Raw genomic sequence first — 26,796 nt, 5'->3', positions numbered from 1 at the left:
CTTTGTGACGTCCTGCTGGTAATTCGCTGTCTTCAACAACTTTGACAAACTTCAACTGGCACATGCCAATTTCAGTCTACCTACACCTTTTTTGTGTCACTTTAATCTCTTTCAGACAGGAAACAATTTTTTTCAGCTTTCTGCTATTGAATTTGTCTGTCTGCATGCATAATTCACTTCTGTTATCGGATACTTTCTCCACCGGTTGAGAAGAGGAGATTCGAAATTCCCCTATAAGTCTTTTTTTTAAATTTTTTTACTTATAGTAGAACGTATAGAAAGTAGTGCGCGACCTTAGCCGTGTGGTTGACGTGGCATGACTCGGGTACCACTCACGCTGCTCCGGTAAGAGAAGAGTAGTAGGTGTCACATGGAAACATATGTGACTGAGACGTTGGTGAGTCAGTCAGCAGACGGACCACTTCTGTACTCGGGTGTATATCTACCTGTCAGCAGGCACAGGTCCCATTAAATTAAGCAATTACCTGCCTGCAGTTCCGGTTTCAAACCACCGGAAACTGATAAATTGACACCACGCGCTGCTAACACTCTGTTAAGAAGAGACCTGCCTAATAATTTTCTTTCACAAACCTGACGTCGCAGATCTTAGGTGAAAAGCAAATCATTGCTGCGGAGATCAATGCGCAAACGAATCGATCATTCGCCGTCTGACAGACCAGGCGAAAGCGTGGCTTTTTTTGCCGCCCGTGATATTGAAGCGCGTGACAATGGCGTGAAAGCGCCCTGACGGTTTGCCCACTCTCTGGCTGTGCAGATCGCTGTGTCGTGTGAGTTTGTAAACGCCAACTGCGTGTGAGCTGTTCTTAATGTATTTCAACAGGAGCAGCAGATCAGTGGCGTCGCCAGATCGGGGGCCGTGGTTATGAAGCGAAAGTAAGTCTTTTCCCCAGGGCAAAATCGGCAACCCAGGGAAAAATGTTTTGTTTCCGAAGTTATAAAGCGGTGTCCAGACCCCTCGGAAACGACTTTTTCTTTATCCCAGGATAACTTTGCCGCCGCATTTTTTTTTTTTTTACTACTCCAAGGGTAAAACAACATCTTCTGGGTCTAGACACCTCTTTTATGATTTTGGAAAGAAGACGCTTGTCCTTGAGTTACCCATGATGCCCCAGGAAAACGATTTACACTCGCTTCATAACTACCCCGCATCCCTGGGTGACTCTCATCCAAGGCGCAGGCAGTGTTGATATTCCACATGATGATATTCCATGTTGATATTCCACCTGATATTCCACATGGTGGTGGTTATGAGGGGGGGGGATAGTTTTCCCAACCATGCAAGCCCACGCAAAATTTTTCCTCCAAGAGACATGTCTGTAAGTCATAACTGCATAAAAATTAATATTTAAATCTTTGTAAAAATGACGCATATTGCTGTGTTGCTATCAAAAAATGGTACGATACATAAACACAAATAGGTCAGCTCGTTAAAAAATCTTTGTCAAAAACAGGACATAGGTGATAACTCAGTTCGGAAGCATCTTGAAGTAAAAGGAGAGGGTCGAGACTGCTGTAGTTGTAGATCCTTATCTCAGGATCGGTGTCTTTGATGTAGCCTCAAAATAATTCACAATCGCCTTCTGTTTCAGGCAGGTCCAGACAGCCTGCGGCCGTCTTAAAGTGTGGCTGGAGAGAAAGAAGACATTCGCACGTGCATGTGCGGTGTGCGCATGGGCAATGAAATGGTCGTGCGCATAAAGTTATAACACCCTGAGAGACGTGAGGGAGACAGGGGTGGGGGGAGGAATGATTAGGCACCACACACCTTCCCCTCGCTGCCTCAACCCTGATTTAAAACACGATGCGGCCAACAAAAGGCTTTCATCGCCCGCCCGCCATTCAGCCAGCTGACGGCTGTAGTGTGCGCTCGTCCTGCCAGCACTGCCATGGCAGTCGGACAAAATGTTAGCGAGCGCTGAAAGGAGCTCAGTCTGCACCCAGCATTATGACAGGCACTCGATGGATTCGTGGCCACTGTGACTAATTGAAGCCAGGCCAGCGCTTTGCCTGTCAAGACTGTCGTCTGCTGATATTGAGACTTGCTTAAGCGATATCCGTGATTACAAAAGAAGGCTCCGAGATCCCAGGCGCACAAATTATTTGCTCTCACACGCGCAGGAAAGCAGACATACGTGTGGTAAAGTCGAAAGGAAACTAACAATCAACCAAAACAAGGAAAAGACAGAACCAATGATATTTATAAAATATTAGACCAAACGGTAATTTCGCGAAATGTCTAATGCCTTATAGCTGCATGAAATAGAGAAACAGAATATTCACCGCAAAGAATGAAAACGTAGTTAAAAACAAAGTGATCAACAAGTACAGTGTCACGATCTCAAGTTCCCGTTGAGATTCCAGACATTCACAGCGCTGGCCAACTGGTCATTTTCTGCAAAATGGCGAGTCAGTTCGGCACTGAACTTTCTGATGGATGTTTGTAGAGCATTAACGAGTACAGGAAAGGTCTCCTCTGTCCCAAACTTTAAAGGAAAAGAAATGGAAAGCCTGGTTGTAGCTACATGCGAGTCTCGTGAAGTTTCCGAACTACAAAAGTCTGCTCATGCGTATCTGCCGCTGGTCTGCCCACGCGCCGTGTAATAAACATTTAAGCAGAAAGCCGATATTGCGACATCGGAAACAATGTAACTATTTGAAATAATATCACATTTAAGTGCTGTCGAAGAGTATCTTTAAGTATACTATAATAAAAGACATCGGAAACCGTATCAAACCACTCGAACAAGCTTGTGGGTCTTTTTAAACTCTGGGTTATTTTCTTGCCTTTTTGACCCAGTGGTTTTATTTGAAAGTAATTTATCTCGTATTAAATAAAAAAAATTACAATTTAAATATAATGGGAAAGGGGCAGCTAACGTCGTCGTGTTGTTGTTTGTTGTTGTTGTTGTTGTTGTTGTTGTTGTTGTTGCTGTTGCTGCTGCTGCTGCTGCTGCTGCTGATGATGATGATGATGATGATTTTTATTATTATTTTTCCTGTGACATTCTGCCGTCTATTTTCAAGATGTTGATTATCAAATCTCTTACTGTGTGTATCAAACAACATTTTCAAACCAAATGTACCGACGTTCCCGGTGTAGATTGGAGCTTGCTTGCGCTTATGTCCTAGTCTGATGCAAAAAGCAGGATATCTTTTTCATAGACATGTACATATAAACTCCATGTGTGGGAAAGTGCCAAAGTATCTATTTGATAACGAAGAAAGTGAAAACCGTCGCTCAATGCATATGGCAGTTATTGAAGAAAATTGACAAGAGTTGCAAATAAATATTCCCAGTTCTCAACTATCTTCAGCTGATTTAAAAACTGTCGTCGGATATAGCAAAAACGTCTGGGTGGCTATCAGGTGATCTGCGTTAGCCAATCATAACGGTGGCACAATATTTGTAAAATAAACTACACTGTAAACATTTAAGATCTTTAAGAAGGGTGAAAAGGGTGAGTTACGAACGGGTTATGTGCGAGTTCGTGTGTGCGGTCGCATGCAGATCCGTTTTAGAATGATAAAATAATTTGTGAGAAAAACAGAGATTTCGTTTTACTAAACATATAAGGGCTGTATGTGAGAATATGAAAACATCAAACATCTGTTTTATTATTTCAAATGGGTGGAAAGCTATAAGCGTATCTATACTAGTGAAAGCGACTCTGTTCTTAGGATTTATCTTGAAATTTGAGATAGCTAGATAGACACTTAAAACATTGTCAGCACGGAACAGCATCATTTATATGCTCAAGGATTTGTGCGTATGTGTGTGTGTGTGTGTGAAAAAAGAGAGAGCGAGTGCATGTGATGTGAATTACGTTCACAGTCGTAAGCCCATGTGTGTTTCTATGTGAATAATGATAACAACAACAAATGCGTGTGTTTATTGCGTCATCTAAATACTTTCGTCCTAAAAAATAAAAAGAGATGGCGTGTGAACAGAGTTCTGTATAACCCACAACATCTGCGATCTGTCTAACAAACTCGAGAAAGGCTGGCATTGGCTTGTTCAAGCATAAAAAAGTAAGTACTGAGGTTTGTTTTGTTTTCAATCAAGAGAAACAAACCTGGAAGTAAGATAGCATTGCCTTTCTCCCAGAAGACAATTGGTCCTCTCGCAGACACAGCCTCCCTCCTCCAACCTACCTCAAAGATTTACTCTCCAAACGTTGAAGATATTTTCTTTTTATCCCCGCAAACCCTCTTCGTTTTCCCCCACCTACCCACCCTCCATGCGCAGAGACCAGTCCCGTCCACATGAGATAATATGAAAAACAGCCTTAGTTACGCCTACAGCGTCAGTGCAGGTGAAAAGCGCGGGTGCAGCTCAAAGCTGGCAACTCCAAGTTTTCTCTCGGTGTGGGCACGTTGGACCGCGGCTGAGAGGGGCGTTCTAGTGTGCTGAGAGGGGCCAGTCTCTGCAGGGAGCAATTATGGCCAACGATGCAGCACCGCCGCTCCTCCACTGGGGACACAGCCGGCACCGCCACGGTCAAGGTTGTACCACTCAGCTGTGCGCAGGGGATCATTTCCACAAGTTGCTACACCCTCTCAACACTTTTATTGGTTGGTACTCATCCCCAAGAAGAACAAAAAAAAAAAAAAAAAAAAAGAAAAAGAAAAAAAAGAAAAAAAGGACACCGGTGATTGATTTAAAAACCTTATCTTGTTCATTAGACAAGAAACAAGAGTAGGACGTATTCGTGAGAGGTTCACAGTGCCGGCGTCGACAACAGCGTTGTCATTATTATTATTAAGAAACATAGAGATGATGCAGTATTGTTTCTTCTTCCCATTTTTTTCCTTTATTTTATTTATACGTTTATTCAATTTATTCAGCTCTCTCTCTCTCTCGCTGCTCTGCTCTGGCATAAAAAAAAAATAAATTTAAAAAAAAGAAACGAAATTTAAAAAAAAAAAAAAAAAGACCCCGGTTGACAACATTGTTCCACGTCTAATTCGAACTACTGTGGTGTCTCTGAACGCCAAGAAGGCGACTACATCCTTTGTCTAGTGTCACCGTGGTGCGAGCTGTAAACGAGCTTGGCCGAGGGCAAGTTAAGACGTCGTTATTGGCACCTACTTTAACCCCGCTCATCGACCCTGTCAAACGAATGGCGTGAACGAGGTGCGAGGGCTGCAGGTGCGTGTGCGTGTCGGTGTGTAGCACAGGGGCAAATCCCTCCGACACTCGAAAAACTTGCGTCACAGTGAGGCGCTGCAGTGCAGCAGCTCGTAAACCTGGGAGACGTCCTACTCGCCTGTCAAGCCGCGACAGCGGACCAAACCTTCTCCGCCAGTGCCCAGGACTCAACTTTTTTTCCCACAGAGGTGGGCGACGCATGCGCATATTGTCGTTTACTTCGTCTTTAAGCATGTTCTTATCAGCCTCGAACCCAAGTCTTATTCTTTACCCGAACCCCAAACCCTAACCCAACCACAACTCAGACCCCAACGGTAGCTATTCGAAGTTACGTTGGATGTACAGGCTGAAACCCTCAGAGGAAAAGGAGAGTTGGGAGACCAAAGCAGACTTGGAAAAGAACTGTAGAAAGTGAGGCAAATGACATCGGAACCACATGGGCCCAACTGAAGGGGGCTGACCAAAACAAGGTCCGCTGGCGAGGTGTTGTTGCGGCCCTATGCTCCTCAAGGGAGCAACAAGGAATAATCGAAGACACTTAAAAAAGTTAACAAATTAAAAAAGTAAATTAATCAAATCTTTATTAAAAAAACTAAGACTTGTATTTTTTTTAAGTGGCTATAATGGGAAAGAAACCCAGAAATTCAGAACATCACCACTCTGCCACAGTGGCTTTATCCGAAAAGAATTACAAATATATAACTGTCTCGTTATCGGCAAACTAAAAACCGCGGCCGAGAGTATGGGTGAAGCCTGCCGCACTTACTAAAGCCAGGCCTCCCCTAGGTGACGCTTTCTGAAAACTCGATGTTCTGCCAGTGGCGGATCGTCAGCCAGCAAACCTTTCTTTTTTATCTTCTTTTAATTTGTTGCCATCCATCCGGGCGATCATTTTTAAGTTACTGGCCCAATTTTAAGACAGGGTTAGTTGATTATAAGAGTAAATAAAAACTCATCTACACCCTGATAGGTGTTTAAAGTAACCGAATTTTGAGATTGTGTCAAGCAATTAGGCCGACATCAAATTCTAAGCATACATACTTTTCAAACTACACAGGGCCCAAAACTCATGCGCAGTCAATGTCTGACCACGGAGACGAGGACAGGGAGAAAGAGCAGAAGACGAAGAAGAGATGACGCAGAGAAAGCTATCTGCATGCTGTCTGCCTTTGATGCTCGATCGCTTCCACTGGCCACCGTTATATTTACACGTGAAGTTCGCGTCTGCTTTTCTCGTCTGCTGTGTTTACAAGTGCGGCTGATGGCAGTGGGCTCAAAAGATTTAGGACTGTGCTCTACTCATCTCTCTCAGTCATGAAACTGTCGACACGGTTGGTTCTCGACAACCTCCCAACACCTGCGCCCAACTGGCTCCAGCCTGTCTTACAAGTCGAATGTTATCGTACATAAACTCGGTCCGAATACTTCGCATGAACAACTTCAACTAGCTAGGTTGAGGAAACAGTACTTCGTATAAATCAACCTAGTCACAGCTGTTGTAGTCATGTTGGTGGGTTAGAAAAGTATGTTCATTGTAAGCATTTCTCAAGGAAGACAGCTCCACCCTCATTGGCAGTAATCATGTTAATAAAGAGGTTCTGAATATCGTAATTGCACTATGACATGCTTCGAATACGATTGCAGATGGTCTGTCCAACCAGTCTTCCACGATCGTCCACTTTCACTTGTCCTTTTTGCTATCAAAAGTGATGTCAGCGAGACTATTTTAGAAGTCCACACTTCATTCATACTGTAGGTCTTAACATCAAAGTCAGAACATAGGAACACGTTGTCTTATAAATGGAGAACTAAATAATATGGCTTTGAAGCGGGCAAGAAATGGTGGCTTCTGAGATTCTGATCACATTATCCATACGGTAACAGAAGTTGTCAGCATGGTACGACATGAAATAAAAGTTTCTCTCCAATCATGATCAGACTGTTTCCTATGTTGCATTCGTTGCCGATACCAGCAAAGGGAATCTTGATGATACCCAACAATCCAAACCCGTTCTTCAGGAAGCGATGGCATCTTGCTAATCATAATCCTAATACTAGTGGATCTCAGCCAGCCGTCGAGTACCTATTGCGGCGACGAGAAAACAATGCCAACTTGCGTGGATGGGACACAATAAATGCCAGTAGGGGCAAGAGAATTAGTCTTCAAGATGTCCTGGCAAGCATGACGTTCAAACACGATTAAGTAATTTAGAGATTGGCAAGCCGTCATGGTTAAAAAGCAAACAAACAAAAACAAACAAGAAAAAGTATGTATGAGAGACAGCGGGATGGTGGGGGGAGGGAGGAGAAAGTGCGCCATCAAGATATTTTGTGCTGCTATGCTACAGGATGGCAAGAGAAAGTGTTTAATGACTATTTTCACGAGAATCATGACGACGACGATGATGATGATGAGGATGATGATGATGAGGAGGAGGAGGAGGAAGAGGAGGAGGAGGATGCGCGGGCAACTAGAGGGCGTGTTTGCTAACGTCTCTTGCGACAAATTACGCAGCGCGTCATCTCTGGTTTATGCCTGTCATTGTGTGTGTACTCAAGTCAGTCATCCACGCAATCAAGGACCGACACTCACGTAAACTCGCGCGCGCGCACAACACACACACATCATCATCACCACCAGCAGCAGCAGCAACAGCCCAAGAGAAGGGATTTTTTTAGAATAGGCTGTGGAATGAAAGGGTCAAATCGACTTTCGACATGCCCTGCACTACACACAGTGAGCCACTTCCATTTCACTATCCCAAGTTCAGTAGGCTAGGGGAATAGAAGTGCTACATGTACCTCTATTTACAGACCGTCGTGGTATTTTTAATTTTTACATTTTCAGGAAAATACTTACTTAACAGACAAGAAGCACTTTCAATGTAGTTATTTTACGTGTTTTACTTTTTACTGAGTACGGTGACGACGATGATGATGACCTACCAAAAAAAGAGGAACCGCAGCAAGTGAAGCGATGGTAACAGCAGAACTGATAATGAACGCCTTACTGACCTATGCAGACGCACGTGAGATTGTCAGATTGTCAGACAGATACTGCATAGAAGAGTGTTGACATATACATACACAGCAACGACAGAAGACTCTAAGGTTGAGTACACTACTCCTGACGCCCCCCTCCTACCTTCACGTGGTGTGGAGTTAAGGGTGTTTCTTTAGCGACAACAAAAAGGTCCGTTTCCTGATATTAAACAGAAGTAATTTACCACTCGCGCCGAGACCTCCAGATCAGAGACTCTGTGGAAGACCTGTTGGAAACATTAGACTGTAGTTTCCACTCATGAAAAGCAACAAGTTGTGTCCACGCAGATTAGCCTTATCATGAGCAGACTTTGCTTTGCGTGTTTTATCTACTTTGTTGTGACCTTAGGCGTTCTACTGGCAATAAGTGGCTTGTCTACAACTTTTGTATCAATCTGAAATTGGGCAGTACAGTGACACTGCATGCTCTTCCCACAAAACTTCTCAATAAGTTATTTTTCGAATGAGAAAGAAAGAAAAAAAGAAAGAAAAAAAAAAGAAAGAAAAAGAAAGCGAATAACCTTATCACAATGGAGCTCATTAAACATTTCGTCGAACTCTTTTCCTACCACAGTCTCTCTTCTTCCCTCTTCTACCCTTCTCTCTTTCTTCACTCACTCTGTCTTGCTGTTTTTAAAAGAGACAAGGGTGGAGGCTCAAGATAGACAAAAACAGTAGCGCCAGTCAGCGTTACATTATCAACTACTCAACTGTAAATGGTAATTAAATACTGCGATCATACTTTTTGTAGCATCGATGGGAGAAATAAATACAATAAATTCTGTATGTATGTTCTGTCATTTTATAGGTAAGGTAATGAAATATGTAACATTCGAAAAACGCCATTCAGAATACGACAAAAATACTACTGCATAACAATGTTGTGGCGTGATGAGTTGGTAGCACGTGAACTCGCTCGCTCCTGCGTACGTGTGTGCATACGCGCGCTCGCTCACGTGAGTGCCGGTCCTTGATTGCGTGGATAACTGTCTCTAGCACGCACACAATGACAAGCATACACAAGAGATGACGCGCTGCGCCCTCTAGGTGCCCACAGAGACTATATCCACTGTGTGTACAGCCGCTCGTCTCCCCCGAGGACGGCGACAACGACGCGCTGTAAACCGGGATGAAAGGGAGGCAAGCGGCAGTCCATTAAACATTGATGCGTGGGTAAACTCCGGAGCAGAAAAGCAACGGCCGCTGTGATACCATTACTACTGGACGTCTGAGACCGCTTATGAGTAACTGGATTAATTTTACCTTAATGTACATGATACAGCTTGCTCCCGTCATCACTGTGATTGCACGACGAGTTACCCGGATCTGTGTGATGAAGTTCTTTTTTAAACACCCGTTTGACCACGCTTTGTCGGCTCTCTACCTCCCACTTTTCTGTCTTCCGCTATCCCGGCTTTACGTCTCTAGTTCAAATGAACACGTGGCGTATGTCGAGCGTTTTGCTATTCCGCATACTGATTGAACCCGGTACATTATAATTTGTCTCTTTCATCCATCTCTCTCTCTGAATGAACACACGCGCATAGGTGAGAGACAAAGCGAAAACAAGGCATTACGTTCCACAAAAACCACAACGTTTCGGAGGCCATGTGAGGGTCGCAAGAGGGTTTTTCCTAAACACACCTGTGCCTTTTAAAATAAAATTATTTAATTATACTCATCTTTTAAAATACTTCTGTAATGATATAGCCACAACTTTATAGGAACATCGAGGAATAAGCAGTGCAGCCTTATAATCCTCGAGAAGTAACAAGGACTAACGAGGAATAAGCAAAAACCTCATCACTCTAGGAGAACTTTTATTGTGCAGAGTGAAGTTCCGGACTGTACGCGGCCTTCATATGACTGCTCAATTTATCGCAAGATACTAACTAAACAAATCACACCATTTAACACAGTGCTGTTCCCCTGATACACCTTCAGGACATCTAAGTGACCAAATCAACGCCTTTGCAAATTACTATTCATTGTATTTTTGTTGAAAAGTAACGACAGGTTGCCCTAGCAACACCTTTGCTCTTTTTTTCATACTTGAGTTGTGTTAGTCGCTAACCTGAACTCTTATCGAGTATAAGGTCAAAATAGAGCTCTTAAAAAAATCTTTCACATTATTTCGCTTCTTCGCGCATACAAATGCACATACCCAGACGTGCGTGCATATAGTGTGTGTGTGCGCGCGCGCGCGGGTGTCGATTAGAAAGAGAGAGCAACCAACAAAACAACCACATAAACACTCAATTCCGGTTTTGTGTTTACGTCCGCAAAGCACAGGCAAAGTGTTAAAAAATAACAATAATAACAGAATCAACAAGCAACTCATTTGCACAGACAGGCAAAATATGAGAGAGGAAAGCGACAAAGAAGATCAATCACAGTGATTACTGTCAGAGTCAGCATTGTAGGCTGACAGCTCGCCCAACACACGGCTAGCCTGAATCACTCCGATGTCATCCACTATTTTCCCCGGGTCCCGATCCTGCCATCACCGCACACACGATAAACTCGCCATCACCTCCCTTGGCCGCGGACAATCTTCTGTACCAGTCAAGCATACAGCACTCAAGTCATGACTGTATTTTTCCCTCCAGTGCCTCGCCTCTGTGTGTGTGTGTGAGAGAGAGAGAGAGCGTGTATGTTTGTGTACAAGCAAGTGCGAAAGCGTATAGGTTTCTCTGTAAATTTTTACTCCCGTTCTCTGGAATTTTTTTCAATCGCCTAAAAACATCTTTCTGAAAGCCGTTCCTTGGCTTCAGAATTAGAAATTTTCCCATGATGAAAATGTGGACACGCTCATAAAACTTCGTTTAAGTCTGAGGGAATCCAATTCGCCGCTGTTGTATGTTTCCATTTACGCGTTGCTCTGAAGATGCCGTAGATGGTCCTAACCCGCCAGCAAAATGTCGCTGACAGGGCTACGCATTATGGGCGCTAAGCATTGACCGGCCCGCCGCCTGCGAAGGCAGATCGTTACAAATGCATTCGCATTTGTCAATGCCACGCTTCGTTTCTGCTTGGTTCCATTTGCACATCAACTACAACACTTTACACGCGCTCATTTGAAAGGCAGAAAGTTTTGCCTGCAGTCTCCGAGTCATTCTGCTGCTGACCGTGGTAGCACGTACCAACACTTAGGAACTGCTGAGGAAAAGACGAAGAAGAAAGGTTATGGCAGGACTTTTTTTTACCACTTCTTCTACCTTTTTCTTTCATGTCTTCTTCTTTCGTGTTTTTGCTTTATGTTGTTTTACCCGAAAGGCGTCAGAGAGGTTACTTACAGTAAGTAGTGGCAATGTGTTTTTTTGTGACATCCTCAATATAATATTATTTTCGGCACACGTATACTCTTTTTATACTGTTTATTTCTTTAGGAAAGGGTTTTCAACCTACAGAAAAAAGCAGTACAAAATATCATAACATACGTGTTTTGTTGCTCAATGAAAAATTTATGGGTGGATGGAAAGATGCAAAGGAAGATTATTAAGTGAATAATTGTAAACCCAATCACTAAAGATCCCATATTTTCGAGGACGTTCTGGAGCAGGGGAGAACAAAGTAAGCGTCTTTTGACCAGCCTGTCTGTCAAAAAATGAAATTTTAGTACTCATTTGTTGTCCATTCCATCATCACTAGGTATGATGTGTAGACACCTGAAGTGGTTTTGTTTGTTTGTTTTTGTATTGATTGATTGATTGATTGATTGATTGATTGATTGATTGATTGATTGATTGATTGATTGATTTTACCGGTTGGCCGGATAGTTTAGAATTTTGAGACCGGCCCGCCAAAAGAAAACTTTGCCCACCCCTGGTTTGGAGTATCCCCTCCCCACTACCACTTTTGCATCATTACTTTCACCATCACCACTCGTGCATCCAAACCAGTGCAATATCTGACAAGACAACATGGGCCAACTGACCTTCACTTGTGACTCGGACATGCCCAAGGCATATGCAAGCCTGGCCCTCTCTGGGCCAGCCAGGTATTTCGTCTGCTCGAATGTCTTCTCGAGGGCGAAGATCTGTTGGCCCGAGAATGTGGGTCGTGTGTGCTTCTTCTTGCCGTCCTTGTCCACGATGACACCGCCTTGCGGCGCTGCAACACCAACGACATCCAACTACGTGAGATAGGTGTTGAGTAAACGCCACAAGACACTCACATGGAACACGCAAGCACCACGCACGCGCTCGCCCACAAACATTTGAAACAGTCTTTACAGTTACGCGCGCGCACACACACACAGAAATTTCGTGTAAATTCATAATTGATTAAAAAAAATCCATTGAGTATTTTATTAAAGCCCAGCTCAAAAAATGCAAATGTACAACATGAATAGCGCAAATTAAAGGCCACTCTCGAAGGTGTAATAACTATTCAGTAGGATCAGTCGTTCAGTCAGTCGTCCCCTGACCGCCACCTGTCGTTGTGGGAGCACGTGGATAGATTCGGCAGCTGACAGGCCCAACAATTCTGGTTTATTTTGGGCGATAGTGAGCATGTCCTTCACTAGGATGTAAACTTCAGGGGATTTACTTACAAATTGTATACAAATAAGTGCACAACAAAAGAGAATACAATTCTAAGGGAAAACATATTATTTGCTTTATTTACTTACTTTTGGTTAATATTTCAGAATTGAAAATGTTAGGGTTAACAAAATAGCCAAGTTAGGTCGATACAGGGCGTCTTCTCAGTCACTGAACGGCTACCTTTGTTTTCTTTTCCTGCCTATCCGTGCACAATAAAAGTAGAAGACAGCCGCTTACTAACGTGAAAGAGAGAGTATGTGTTGAGAGAGGGAGAGTGTAGGCTGGGGGAGGGTTGGGGTGGGAAGGGTACGGGAGAAATTTACAGGAGAAATGGAAGAATGAAGACAGGTCTTGATCATGCCTGATCTGTGTTTACATGTTTGGGCGCACGTCGGCATGTGCATATGTTTATTTGTCATAAATGAACTAAAATGATTTGGTTAATATATAGAATGAAAAGTATCAAAGTATCACGCGCTCGCACACAGTCCTCTCTCTCTCACACACACACACGTTCTCTCTCTCTCTCTTTTATGTGAAGTAAATGCTGATAAAACGAGACTGCAAAATGAATTTGATTGAAATGAGAAATGGAAGGGGGAGGTGGCTGAGTAAGGGAGGTGGTGGGGAAGGCAGAAGACTGTCTTGTATAACTGTAGGCGTCGGAGGTGGTTTATCTTAGAGGGGACTAGGTATCGCCATGATTAAATCTGCAGGCTCATTGGACCTAGCCCCTGTTAGCTTGAAAAGGCAAGGTGCTTTATCAGTAGGGCTGTCAGATTAAGTTTTGTTTATTGCAAGGTATCTAATCTTTCTTAGTACTGGGCATAAAAGAGGCACTGAAAGGGGCGACAAAATTTCGCGATCGGTAGCGTGAAGGGGAAGTTTCATTGCAGACAAGAAAAGGAAACTGCTTCCATACACTCTAGCGTCTTTTCCTCTCACGCATTCGTTTTCTTTCTTTCTTTCTCTCTCTCTCTCTCTCCCTTGTGTTCACACGAAAGATATATTTAGAGGTTCACAGTACCCTTTTCTTTCAGTCAATATTATCTTAGCCTGACATCTTCTCAAAATAAAAGAGAAAAAAAATTCTACTTAGGAACCTTAGACGGCACTACCATGTTTTGTTTCACACTGAAAAGTTAGAAAATTCACGGATCTTTAAAACGGGGTGTGCTATTTTTAGTGTAGAAGAAAGGAAAGAGACGGCTAGAGAACAATGCCACTTGGAAGGAGGGCTACAGCCAGCGCGACTTTGGGGGAAGAAAGGACTTTTGGAGGGGGATAAAGCTAGGTGACACCAGGGGGACCCGTGTCGTTCTAATCTGACATGAGTCCTCTTCAGGGCCTGATCCCCCTGCTCCCGTTCACAAATCGATATATAAGGACAGGTGTCTGGGGTCATCTGAAGGTTTTTTTTAACCTGATAACAGAAGGGTGAGTGCACTTTTTTGCTTCGTTCTCACGCGCTGGCAGAAAAGAAAAGCTCATAAGAGAAAAGTAAATCTCATAACAGAAATCGGGGGGAATAACTACTTTTCCACTCCCCTTCTTTAGCACTCTGTCCGGTTCACCTCTCGAATTATTTAAAATCATTAAAAAATTTGAAATCACATAGACACCGAGGAACCCAAAATTTAAAAAAACATTATGACAACGATCAGGCAAAGACGAACAGGCAGGGTGCTAAACACAAAGAAAAGAGTGACAGAGGCGATAGTCTACAAGTAGGGGCTAAAACCACGAGCTTTCAGATCACGAAACAGACAAGAAGGTGGAATGAACTCTACCCAGCATGCAACAGAGACTAAGGCATCCGACACTACCCGGATGTGATGTCTAATGTATAGTGTACTGCGAAATTGTAGGAGAAATTGTCGCACAGCGGAGCCATCTTCAGGCAGTCAGTCGCTTTCGCTGCCACCTTAAACTAACAAGGTTCCTCCCGGAACTCCCTGTGGGCAGTGATTCTGACAGGAGAGACTATGGGAGCAAAGGAAGCACGTAAACAAACCCGCCATCAAGCGGTTCTTCTGGAGTGGTTTTCCTTGCCGACGAACGAGTAGGGATGGTGGAGATGAGGAGGGGACAACCTCTGCTGTTCACAGAGAAGACATTTCCCTCCCTGCAACAACAATTCCACCTCATCTGCTGAGATGCCATAAGAAGACTAAAGCAGAGAGACGGGTCATCACCACAACAGGGATGGGTGTGTGTGGATGGGGGTGGGGGGTAGGTGGATCTTTCTGCTGCTGAAGTCAGAGAGGAGAAAGCGATTCATAGACCCCCTGATGATCCCAGCTCATTATCGGAGATTCCTCTTACAGGAGCAACTGGTGGATGATGGTCCGGAAATGTGGGCTGGATATGGAAGTTGAAGACCCTTGAAGACGATGCCTCATTAGCTTCCAATCCACAGCTGGCTCCCCCAGGGGTGTTAAAACACCCCACACAAATGGAGATTGAATTTTGCTGAGGTGCCATGCGGCGGCCATCTGAGTTTTAGATCCCAGCCAAGTCTAGCAGCCGGTACAGGATTGGGGTGGGGGTGGGAGAGGGTGGAACCAGTCGATCGAAGGTCGTGACAAGATCGCTGTTCGGTTAAAAAGCTTACAGTGACAAGGCTCTCTCTTTCGTCAGCAGCTACATACAGTTAATCTCTCTTACATACTTTACATACTGTTTTGCTTCCCTGTATAGTAACAATTTGAACATTGATAAGACTAAAGTCTTGCCGTAATGCTATTTCCAGCGGATACCATAGCCAGTTAAAAATAGATAGTCACCTGTCAAATTGCTTCCGGTAATATTTAGTATCAAAATTACTTCAACACATTGAAGCCAGACAAGCTCAATCCTTCCAGAAATCTCAGAAACATACAGATGTGAGAGGTTCGGAATTTTATTTTTCCGTTGATTTGTTTCTGGGATTCGTAGCGCTTATTAATAGGTAAATTTCTACCAATATATACATAAAACAACGGTTAATAGTTCATAACATGTTGAAATGGTTGTAAAAGCAAGTGTTATACAAATTAAAAATACTTTTAATAATCATCCTGCGCTGATTGTTATGACTTTTTAGAAAATAATGATGATAACAGCAACAACTGCAATATGCTTCCTTAGGGAAAAAGACATACGAAGTGTCTTTACACGCCTCCTTCCACTCTCTCCCACTTCTCTCTGATCCATCTCTCTCACACCAGCTCATTTATTTACCTCACCCTGAAATTCACATCGTAATTCCTCTCTCTTTACTGTATCTCCAAAACATACAATTAAACACTGACCAAATGATGTCCACTAATTACCAACTTAAATTCTGCTTTATAGTGGTGCGAGTTCTGATGGCATAAAAAGGTACAAACACACACGTGCATGTATGCAAACAATCTTCCTAACGCTACCTTACTTGGGGTATTTACTTTCCTCTGTTCTAAAATGCTATCGTGTGTGTTAATGTCTTTAAAATATATGTATACTGTTTAAACTATATAAATATATAAAGAGAGGAGGAGAGGGTAGCCTAGGAGGCTGTACAAAGTCTCACTCTCCTCCTCCTTCCCATTTCCTCCTGTGGGTGGGAGAAAGAGAGGACCCATTTTCTCCTTCCACCCATGCATGGTCGCAAGCTGTCTGCTTGAGGAACCCTCTTCATTTATAAAAACATTCTCGTATTGCCGTTGGCTTGGTAGCAAGGCGTGAAATAACTATATACCCTTGTTCCACGGGCAATGTAATGAAGGAAGTCGTGTTCCTCCACGCGCTCTTCTCTCCTACATGTGCGCATGGTGTGTGGGGAGCGGCAAGTCTTAGCGCTCTGTGGGGCCTACACTCAGCACGTCTGGCTCGTCAATGCTCTTTTCTTGGTCACTCCATCATCACCTACATTATCAGGCGTCTTCATTTCTGTTAATTTTATCTTGATCTGTACTACTCTGCCTAATGTCTGCTTGTTTCTCTCCCTCCCCCGCCTTTACGGGCCTAAATATTGAAGAGAACCGAGACCTGATTCTGTCTCCTTTTTTTTCCCTCTCTGCTCCATTCAATTACCCTCTTTCTTTCTTTCTTTCTTTCATTTCTTTTCTTTCTTTCTTTCTTTCTCAGCGTAAAACACATCCCGCCTTCCTCTCTCCTTCTCTCCCTCTCACACACAAAGATAATATTTTACGAAGAATGCAAAGAACTGCGCTTATTTATTTTAAATTCTTTTCTGGCACAAGCTGTTATAAGCAAGACTTTGTAGTACATGCATTTACAGGAAAACACCCTGACGGGTGTTGAAGGATACAACGAGAGACGATGAGCGACAACTGTAAATAACGAGCAGAAAGAAGAGAGACTCAACCATACAGAAGACCAGTAGGGGAGCCTTTTGTGATGCGGATGTAAATAAAACAATTTAAGCTGATGGATATGACACCGGGCTGTGCATATTTTACCCATGAGCCGTATGAAACAAGCTGTATCACCTCCCATGAACAGTCCCCTACACTAATGATGTGCTTATGGTGTTAAAACAATAGCTTGCTCTAATTTCCCCTCTGCTTCCACCGAGGTGCAGGGATTGAAACTCCAGAAGCTTTCGGATTCGAAGCGGTCCCCGTGCCGGAGAAGCTATCAGTGCATGTGAGAAATTCATCGCCAGGAGATTTACGGCGCAAGCGCGGGACGGGCAAAACTGTTGATGTCTTCATGCGCGCCCATACGGCCCGTAGACGAAACAGCAGGGGAGCAGCGCGGCTGGCCAAGTCATAACTACGTCATAACCACATCATAATTTCTGCAGCTGTGCCCGCACACAGCGCCAACGGCTGAGAAACATGTTCGTTACATTACACAAGTAGGCTTAACCTGCACACTTTTGATACCGTTAAGATAGATGAAACTACCGTCTACAAATGTCGAGGCAATATAGCGAAGGGGGAAAAAAAATAATATCGCTGTTGTTGTCAAATTTGTGCTGACTGGTCTGAGTCTGAACAAAAAAACCATCAGTCGATAACAGTCATGATAGACAAGGTTAAGTCGTAATTCAGTAAGCTGAATTTTTACCTATTGTAAATCCACTGGAATAATACACCCGATCGTAACCCTTTATCTCTAAGGCCAAACCTATCTGTATTTTAAAATCTCAGTACAGTTCGTTGTGGTAGTTAGCTTAGCATATCAGCAGGTAAGCAGAGAAGATAACGAGTTATAATGTATACAATAAAAGAAAAAAAAGCTCAAACAAGTCATTCCGCCAGGAAGTTAAAGAAGACTAACACCCTATGAACAGAGATGGGAGTAGAACAGAGTAAAACCCCGATTTTCAAACTATGGTCCGCGAAGGTGTGACGGGGGGTACGCGAGCACCATGCGCCAAAATAAATCACTGTCACTAAATCGTATGCGAAATACCGGCGAATTTAAGACTAAGTCCTAGACTAGTGTACGTGTATATAGATATTCGTAGGGGGTAAGGTTGGGAGGTGGTACTCGATCAATTTGAATTTTCGAAAGGGTACTCGTCTGGAAAAGTTTGAAAACTAGGGGAGTAGAACTCTTTTCTTTTTTCCAGAGGAGAAGGAAAAAAAACCTCGTATGCCTGTATATTAGCCAATGCAAACCATGTAAATGTGCATCTTTTGAAGACTGATACTGGGCCAGAGAACGCTGCATGAATATACATCGGCAAATACTTCCTTTCCTTTGCTTTACTTTAAAAAAAAGTATGGATTTTTTTTTTTTTTTTGCGGATCGATGAGGCTGTGAAAAACAACACAGAAAATGACTACATGTGTCTTGAACACTTGTTGAGCAGCAAGTGAGTCATACAAGCAAAACAAGTTATAGCACGGGAAAGGAAGAGAACGAAGAAGAGATAGGGGAAGGAGAAATGAAAACGAAGGATGTGTTTAAAAAAAAATAAAAAGAGTAAAACGGCTTCGAGCGGTGTAGCTTTGCAAAACATTCTTAGCGAACTAGTGCCAGAATTACCTAACATTACCACACTGTACTTCATCGGCTAGATGTCATCTGCAGGTAAGAAAAACAGTTCGAACTAAGAGCCAGACAATGAAAACAAGCGATTACACGCGTCTTTCCCCCACCGGCAACACAGGAGAGGAAATAAGAAGCTGTGATGGGGTGGCAATAGACTGACAAGATGCCCCTGTGAAGTTTCCTTACACTCGGGCCATGCATCAAGCAGATTTTTTCCCCTTTCCAACCTCCCTCCCCCTTCCAGCTGGTAGTTCAAGCTTGTAACGGCTGTGTTTCTATGGCTGGGATTAAGTGCACTTGAGTATGCTTTGCGTGCTGGGAGAATTTAGACGAGGCCAAGAAGCGAAAATGTAGCGAAACGACAGTTTAAAGAAAAACATTGAATATGATGGTCAAGCAACAACAAAAACAACAACAACCCTCCTCCCTACCCCCCGCCCCCCCAAAAAAAACCCCTGAAAAATGGCTATTAATGACTTTAGAAATTAGAATTTGAATCCAAGTACGTTCTACAATCAAAAGCAAGTAAGAATGTGTGAATGTGCAACCAACTAACGACAGCGCTACACTCCCACTCTCAGCCCGCCAGCAACGAGCAACACACACACAGAGGTGAATACAAACACAAGAAAGTAAAATCTCATATATCTAACGAATTCTACTTCCTCTTAAATCTGTTTAAGTCTTCGCTTATATCTTTCCATGGCAATGAAAGGCCAAACATCCCCTTTACCGGTAACTTTTCCTCATTATTATTACTTTTTAAAAATCAAAGTTTGTTTTCAAACGGTTCTAAGTTCTTCCAGGTGTCTTTTTGCGCAAGTGAGAATAGCGAACACTTGGGGGTGTTTAAGCAAACCACATCACAATATGACGAAGAAATAGGCAGGTATCTCAGACCAAACTCAAATACTCTATCCTCGAATTGTTTTTAAAGATCTTATTGCATCCACAAAAAACTCTTCAACTCGTGTCTATGCGAAGATGGCACGTTCGTGTGTGCACTTCACTGACTGTTAGTTACATGTCATCTCCATGTCCAAAGTGTAAGGGTTAATGAAATAGCTGCAAAGTAGGCATTTGAGAAGAAGACCTAGGTAACTGACCTCCAATCAAAGGGTGGTCGAAGCGAAAGGAGGAGACTGTTTGGTGCTAGGTGGCATAGTCCTACGGATATGAAAGATTTAAGCAAGGACTCCACAGAGTTAAGCGGAATTTGAATTCGTTCGATATGTAAACTTTTACCGAAATGCAAAATCCGTAGCGTCTAGAATAATATCAATTTATTAAGGCAAAAAAAAGAAACTCTCACATTTTGAATTACTTATGAAGGAAATGGAGACCTGAACTGCGCTAACAAGAGATCAGAAATAAATTAGAGAAGAAAGTCTGCAGTTAGAAAGCTGAGAAAAAAGCCTGACCCAAAATATTATCAGCGTGCAACAACTCTAGTGATTAAACTAAAGGAAGAAAAGGTCTTGATGCACCACAAACACCTGTGAGGCGTTTTTTATGTTGCAAATATAAAAAATGGGACTGGTATGATGTACTATTCTGTTTTATTCTCAGTGTAGGGAAGGAAATTCCAATCACGGCTATTCGGGAGAAGCACTTTAGCTAGAATGTTTTTGTGTATGAACATTTTTAGCTCCAAGAGTTACTAGACGTTGCACCCACCACAAAGAAATAACATCCTTTTTTTAATTGAGGGTACCAGCTTAACATATCATTTAAATACAAACCATTGTTTACTGTTTACGCGTGCGCGCACACACACAAACGCACACATGTCAAAATGCACGCGCATGCACATTTACCTCCCCATGCTACCCCACCATACACACACAGAAAGAAATGCATGCATACACGAGCATGCGCATGCACACACACACACCTCACTCACTGAATTGTCATAAAGTATTATAAGAAATAAATGTACTCACTGACGCCACCTGAAATCATAAAGTCTGTTGTTCAGTTTTCACATCAATGCACGGAATACCGAAGCTCATAGTCTCCGGACTCAATATACCATCGTATAATCACAAAACGTTAATTTAATGTTGTTTAAGTTTCACAGCAATTTTAAAAGGAGAACCTTTATAAATCACATTGTTAACTGTAACACTTTAAAAAAAGATGCATTATTTTTCGACATGTTTTTTCCATGCCTAAAATAGAGATTTTTAACCTATGCTTTCAAGATAGCAACACTATAGAATTATACAGCAAATTAAAGAACCATGCCAATGCAAAACACATGGTAACTCTCCGACAGTGCGACAAATATTTTCGCCTATAGTATGACAGGTGCTAAATCAACTTTGCCCACCACATTATGTCTGACGCAGAACACACTTGTCACTGTTGCAACCTTAGGAATGTGGCTCAGTAGGTAAGATACTGCTTGAAAGGGAGCAAGCAGTGAGAACACGCGTATCGACAGAGTTGGTAAACATGGAATGAAGAAGACAGCTACGCACATGCGCTGTGCAGCCGACATTTTTAAACATGAAACGAGAATTTCTGCAAGAATGAAGTGTAAATAAATTACACCCACCAACCAGCCAATTTGCTGAAAATGGGCCTCGGTTATAATCACTGGGCTCTCTACACACGATTCATTCAAAAAAACAGATCCACCCTAACTCGCGAGGTTGTCTACCTGTAGCGCTCACTTTACGATACACACCTACTGATGCCCTGCTAATAATAACCTACTTGTGCCACCCACAACAAGGACGACGTGTGGTCTAGAGATAGGTAAATAGTAACTGTGTTCTTTTCTTTCTCTCTTCTACTTTCTTTTTATTCCTTTGTATTATTACCTGCCTGCCTGCCTGCCAGCCAACCTTATTTTTTATTTATTTTTACTCGCACGTTCTGGCGCAATCTTCGCCTTCTTAGACACAAAACCACCCAGGAAATGATAAATCGAGTGCATAATATTTCAAAACAGCTTAGATACAGGGCTGATGTACAGGTTGTTTCATCCCTTTTCTTGTGTGTGTGTGTGCTGAACGTAACATCAACTACTCATTCTGCTCCTAACCCCTGACATGCCCCACAGCACATGGCGAGTTGAGAAAAGTACGAAGGTATTACACAACTGCATTTGTAGAATGTGCAGACGCCAGTGTCTGTAAAGTGCAAAATTTAACATGTGAACCTTGTAACGGTCTTTCAAAAAACAATAATAAATTATTAAAATAATAGTTATTATCAACCATTGAAAGTTTGGAAATGATGGAGTAGTGTTTAGGATTTATAATCACAGCATATTGCAGTAACAGATTGACAGATTTTAGGTATGTGATATAGACTTGTGAGCAAGTTGTCAAGAATCGAACCGTTGACTCGGGAACGGGGCACAGAGATAAACAATGTGACGTTTGTAGTTTATTTCAGTAAAGATCATAGCCTACTGCATGGGGGAGGGTCAGTGCAACCCTTCTGTTCTGTAAAGAGTTTGGAGGTGGGGGGGGGGATGATTAATGTCACTGAATGTCAGGATAAGAAGCAAGCGAGAAAAATGAGAGAGTGGGGATTATCAGCGAGCCCAGAGGCTTAACAACAGATGTTTGTAACTGACAGCAGGATGTTGACTAGTCTGGTGTATGATACGAATCGCTAAGTTAGAACGCACGGCTAGTAAGTTAATGATTGACCAGAGGATTCCATTCTGTACAATCTACATCCTTACCAGGTGGGGGTCGCCAAGGCTGAGTCATGACCCCAGGCCAGTAGATGGGCTGGCGACCCGGCAGCTCGGCCAGTTTTGGGAATCGGATCTGCGGGGCGCCCAGGTACATGCCCGACCCCAGACGCGGTAACAGCCCGTGTGGTCGGGACAGGATGTCGTTAATCCCGTGCGGCGTGGAGCCCGCGGACATGGCCAGCTGCATCTGCTTCATCGTCTGCTGGTAGTCCGACTGCGACATGAAGGAGGAGGAGGACGGGAACTTCATCTCCGTCAGGTTGTGCAGGGCGGCCAGCGGCGGACTGTTCAATACGAAGGCACTGCCCCCCGAGCCTGTACTGGAACCCCCGACCCCCGGACTGCCCGACTGTCCCCCGGATACACCTTGTCTGCTGGCCGCTTCCACTGTAGCCGCTGCCGCCGAGACGGCGGAATTCATGCTGACGTTCATGTTCATGTTCATATTCATGTTCATGTTCAGCAACGACGACACGGCCGAGTTGGCTGCTGGATTTTGGTGGTGATGGTGGTGGTGGTGGTTCAGGTGGTGATGGCCGTAAGGGGGCTGAGTGGGGTCGGCCCCCAGGTTAGAACAGTAGTCTAGCATGGCTGCTGTTGCTGCTGCCGCCGCTGCTACGGCGTTGTTGTAGCTGTTGCTGTCACCACTGGAAAAGTCGCCTTCGTCTGAGCACTTACTGCCACCACCGCCGCCTCCACAACCACCACGTGTTGGGAGCTCCCAGGCCGTGTCCGTCACGCTTCTGCCAAACACACCGCCGACACCAGCAGCGACCACATTATAACCACAACCACTCAAGTCAGCACCACTACCACGACTGCCACCACCTCCACACCCAGGACTTAGGCCGTCTCTGCTCCCGTTTGAGGTCCTCAGTGCTTCACAAAGGTCGTCGTTGCTGTCGTGAACGTTCGAATGGTGGAGACTGTCACACTCCTGTGCCAGCGCAGCACCGTAGTCTGCCCAGTCGTGCGTTCGTGCGTTCGCGAATCTGTTCGCGTGGTGAGAATGAGCCGCCAGGACTGAACAGCGGTCGCACCGGCAGCGGTGCCGTAGATAACTGCCAGTGTGCGTATGTTTGTGTGCGGACTGCCCGCTGTCTTCAGTGTTCACCGGCCCTACAACACGCACCGCCTCACGATTTCTCGCAGGTCTCCAAGAAACACCCACTCATTCATCACTCACCGTTTCCCGTGCAGTCTCTGCTTTATTCTCCGCGCGAAGCCCAGCCCCTTCCTTAAAAACGCAAGTTCTCATTGGTTTGTATCTGGCCCCGCCCCCTAACTACTTTTGCGTCAAATGAGCCACAATTGGCTGAAAAGGTAGACACGATAAAAGCTATCGATAAGTCTCAAATCCAAACATTCTACACTAACGAGAGCAGAGACGCCTCTTCATAGCCCTCTGTCTAGCTCGTGCGGTGATGTTCCTCTAGTTAAAGCTGTGTTGGGGTAGTGTGTATATGAGAGAAGAGTAAACTCCTCAGCAGTATCCTCAGGCCAGCACAAACGGAATGCCGCGTGGCAAGGAGGGAAGCAGACGGTGCGGTGACAGCGGCGGGCACGCTCGCCTATCATCTGCTTTGCTGCCTGCCAATCTTAGCCACGCCTGGGAAAACGGGATTTCTGCAACACTTAAAAGATATGGGGCTCGTTTGCTTTTTTGCCCTAATCACAAAACGAAACGGCCAAACCTTAGAAGCTTTGGCTGATAGTCATGAAGCCAAACTTCAAAATCCTCTCAATCTCAACACGATTGATTTCGATTTTTTTGTTGGTGTAAACAATGGACTTTGTAGAGCAATGGACCTTCACTGTTCGATTTCACGTTGTAGCTTTTTTGTCTAAATGAACATAACGAGTCTCTCGGGTACATCATTGCACACAGGTCCTGGCTGCTGTTACCTTGGGAGCAGGTACCCTTGTGAGGACAGCTTGCGTTATGCCCCCCACAACCAACCGGATAAGGCGCTTAAAGCAAGTGGAAATCGTTCAACCGAGTAATCTTTCTGCTTCTCCGTCGCTGTCCATCGTTCTACAGGTTCGAGCTCTCAAGAAGATGATAGCAGACTACCGTTCTTTGTCTTTGTTGGTCAGCTGCAACTTACAGCGCTTACTCACCCCAGAACTCACACTTACACTCTGGTGTGTCCAGCAAAATTGTGCCATCTCATGCATTGAGCCACCCGCACACGCACCCACATCACATATATGCTTTATACATCTATTTTACCTTTCCTTTCTCCATTTCCTCATTCTCCTTCAGGAATAGTTCTAATCCGCATTTGTTTGAATAGATTTGCTGCAAATGTCAGCTAAAATTGTTAGCTCTGTAAATATATGGGTATCTAAATTTTAGTTAAACACTATCATTCTTGTTTTATAGCTTAAATTTATATACTCTTTCCTTTTATCTTAAAAAAAAACCTTTTCAATTCGGGGTTAGAGCAACAGCAGACCTTACTTTTCATTTTTTGCCCAACATTGACACTAGCAAGCGTGTGTTAAAAAGAAAATTAAACTCTCCAACAAACAACATAAGCAACGTGTTCACCTTATATTGATGATTAACTAAGCAGCTTCATAAACAATACATCAGCAAGACAAGTCTTGGCGTCCGAGCACATTTTTTGAAGCAATTATTATATTGTCATTATCGCTTAAAGGTATTAGGACAAAGTTTTCCACGTTTTAAGAAAAAGTGGAAATGGTGATTTGGAGATGCAGCAAAGAAATCGATCTTATAGCCTGGAAAAAAAGTACAATTTATTCCATTCCAAACCACAAATCACGGTATCAAATGCAACATTAAAGACGAACGTTTGCGCTTTTCCCCATCCAGACCACTGTTTTTCTTGGGAGGTGCGCCGAGGGGGCTGACAAGCCCACAGAGGGGCAAAAAGCAACGAGGTCTCACGAGCCCAGACGCGGACCCGGGCGCTTGGGTCACCCCGGGTCCAGCAGATTTATCGCCAAGTTTGGCCTGAGCTCCATTCGACACCACCCTCGGCACCTGATGGCCGGCCGCAGATTTCATTTCCTATTGCTCACCGCACCGCAAGCACGCACGGCGGGCCCAACATAATTAGTCTTTAATCTGTGGAAGATATGATAAACGAGGAAATGAAAATCGAGACGATGATGTTTATTTTTAGTTCCTGGACACTAGCCCGTCTGATTTTGTTGTTTAGATGTCTGCTGGCTCGCGCGAGAGGTGTTGATTCTATCAGAAAATATTGGAGTTGATTTGACGTGAGGTAACTGCCAATGTAAATATAATGTTTTAAGGAAAATAAATGATTCTCCAGTGTCCAGAGGCTCTGTCCTCTCTACAAATCGGCTTGGACATTCACACGATTACAAAACATATACTAATATTAGTAAGTAGGAATATATATGTACTATTGGTTTGTTTTTGTTTTTGTTTTTTGCTTTTGTTTTTTTTTCCTTCGAGCATACACACGGCCACGTACACACGCACGCACAAAAAAGCACGCGCTTATTTTCTTCTAGTCTACCCCACACACACACACCACCATTGGTGCTCTCTCAATAAGCATTGTGCCTGCACATACAAGCCTTACAAGAGCGACACAGCAATCAATGGCCAAATCTTTCCGGCCAAAGTCGGCTGTGTAATCAATTTAAGCTGAAAAGATGGGACTAAGATACCCCTACCCCCACTTTTACTGCCCAATGGTGGCTCAGCTCACGCCTACCATCGTCGTCGTCGTCGTCGTCGTCGTCGTCGTCGTCGTCATGCTCCTTCAATTCCTGCAAATCTTCTTCCAATCAATCCCCTGCCACTTTCCTATCCCACTCGGCAGGTGATTAACCTGATTAACTTTGTTTTGTATAGCAGAGCGAAGAAAGTGTTGGAGAGAAATTAAGTTCTTTTAAAATATAACAAAACAAATAAAATACAGTAAAATACAGTATTTCTGACCAAGGTCACAATTTTCTCTACCTCTAGAACTATCCTTTCTGTCTGACACACCCGTGCTATGGGGGGATAGTCGCCTGTCGTTACCAACTGTGCTCTGTTCAGCAGTGTCCTAAGTGAAACTATTGCAAGCATGTGGGTGAATGTGCGATATACGACTCGTCACCAGGGCACAACCATCACACCCTCACCCGACTGTCTTATGCATACCTAAGCACCCTCTACGTTACTTGTTCTCTCAGATGCGGTTGCACGCGCGCCTCAAGAAAGAAAGGTAAACAGCGAGATAAGGCGAATGAATTTCCGTTAATAATAATGAGTATAAATAAACATGACGTAATTCTGTAGAAAATAACAGAATGAAAATAAATACAGTGGAAAATGA

General features: G+C 43.7%; 1 protein-coding gene across 2 annotated transcripts in view; it reads right to left on the bottom strand.

Moving 5' to 3' along the window:
• Positions 1-24,031, bottom strand: part of LOC112564395 (homeobox protein Nkx-6.2-like) — a 41,305-nt gene extending 17,274 nt beyond the window's left edge. Inside the window, exons 1-3 of one of the 2 annotated variants that reach the window (XM_025239170.1) lie at positions 22,454-24,028; positions 20,694-20,702; positions 12,150-12,325 (exon numbers count right to left, since the gene is read on the bottom strand). In XM_025239170.1, coding sequence (XP_025094955.1) covers positions 12,150-12,325; positions 20,694-20,702; positions 22,454-23,057 — 789 coding nt within the window. In that variant the 5' untranslated portion in view covers positions 23,058-24,028. Of the gene's footprint in view, positions 1-12,149; positions 12,326-20,693; positions 20,703-22,453 lie in introns of both variants that reach the window. The other variant, XM_025239171.1, reaches the window with a different exon arrangement.
• Positions 24,032-26,796: the final 2,765 nt, after the last annotated feature.

Source organism: Pomacea canaliculata, linkage group LG5 (assembly GCF_003073045.1).
Source record: "Pomacea canaliculata isolate SZHN2017 linkage group LG5, ASM307304v1, whole genome shotgun sequence".
Taxonomy (NCBI): Eukaryota; Metazoa; Mollusca; class Gastropoda; order Architaenioglossa; family Ampullariidae; genus Pomacea; species Pomacea canaliculata.
The sequence above is the reverse complement of the archived record's forward strand: the minus strand, read 5'-3'. Positions and strand labels throughout refer to the sequence as shown.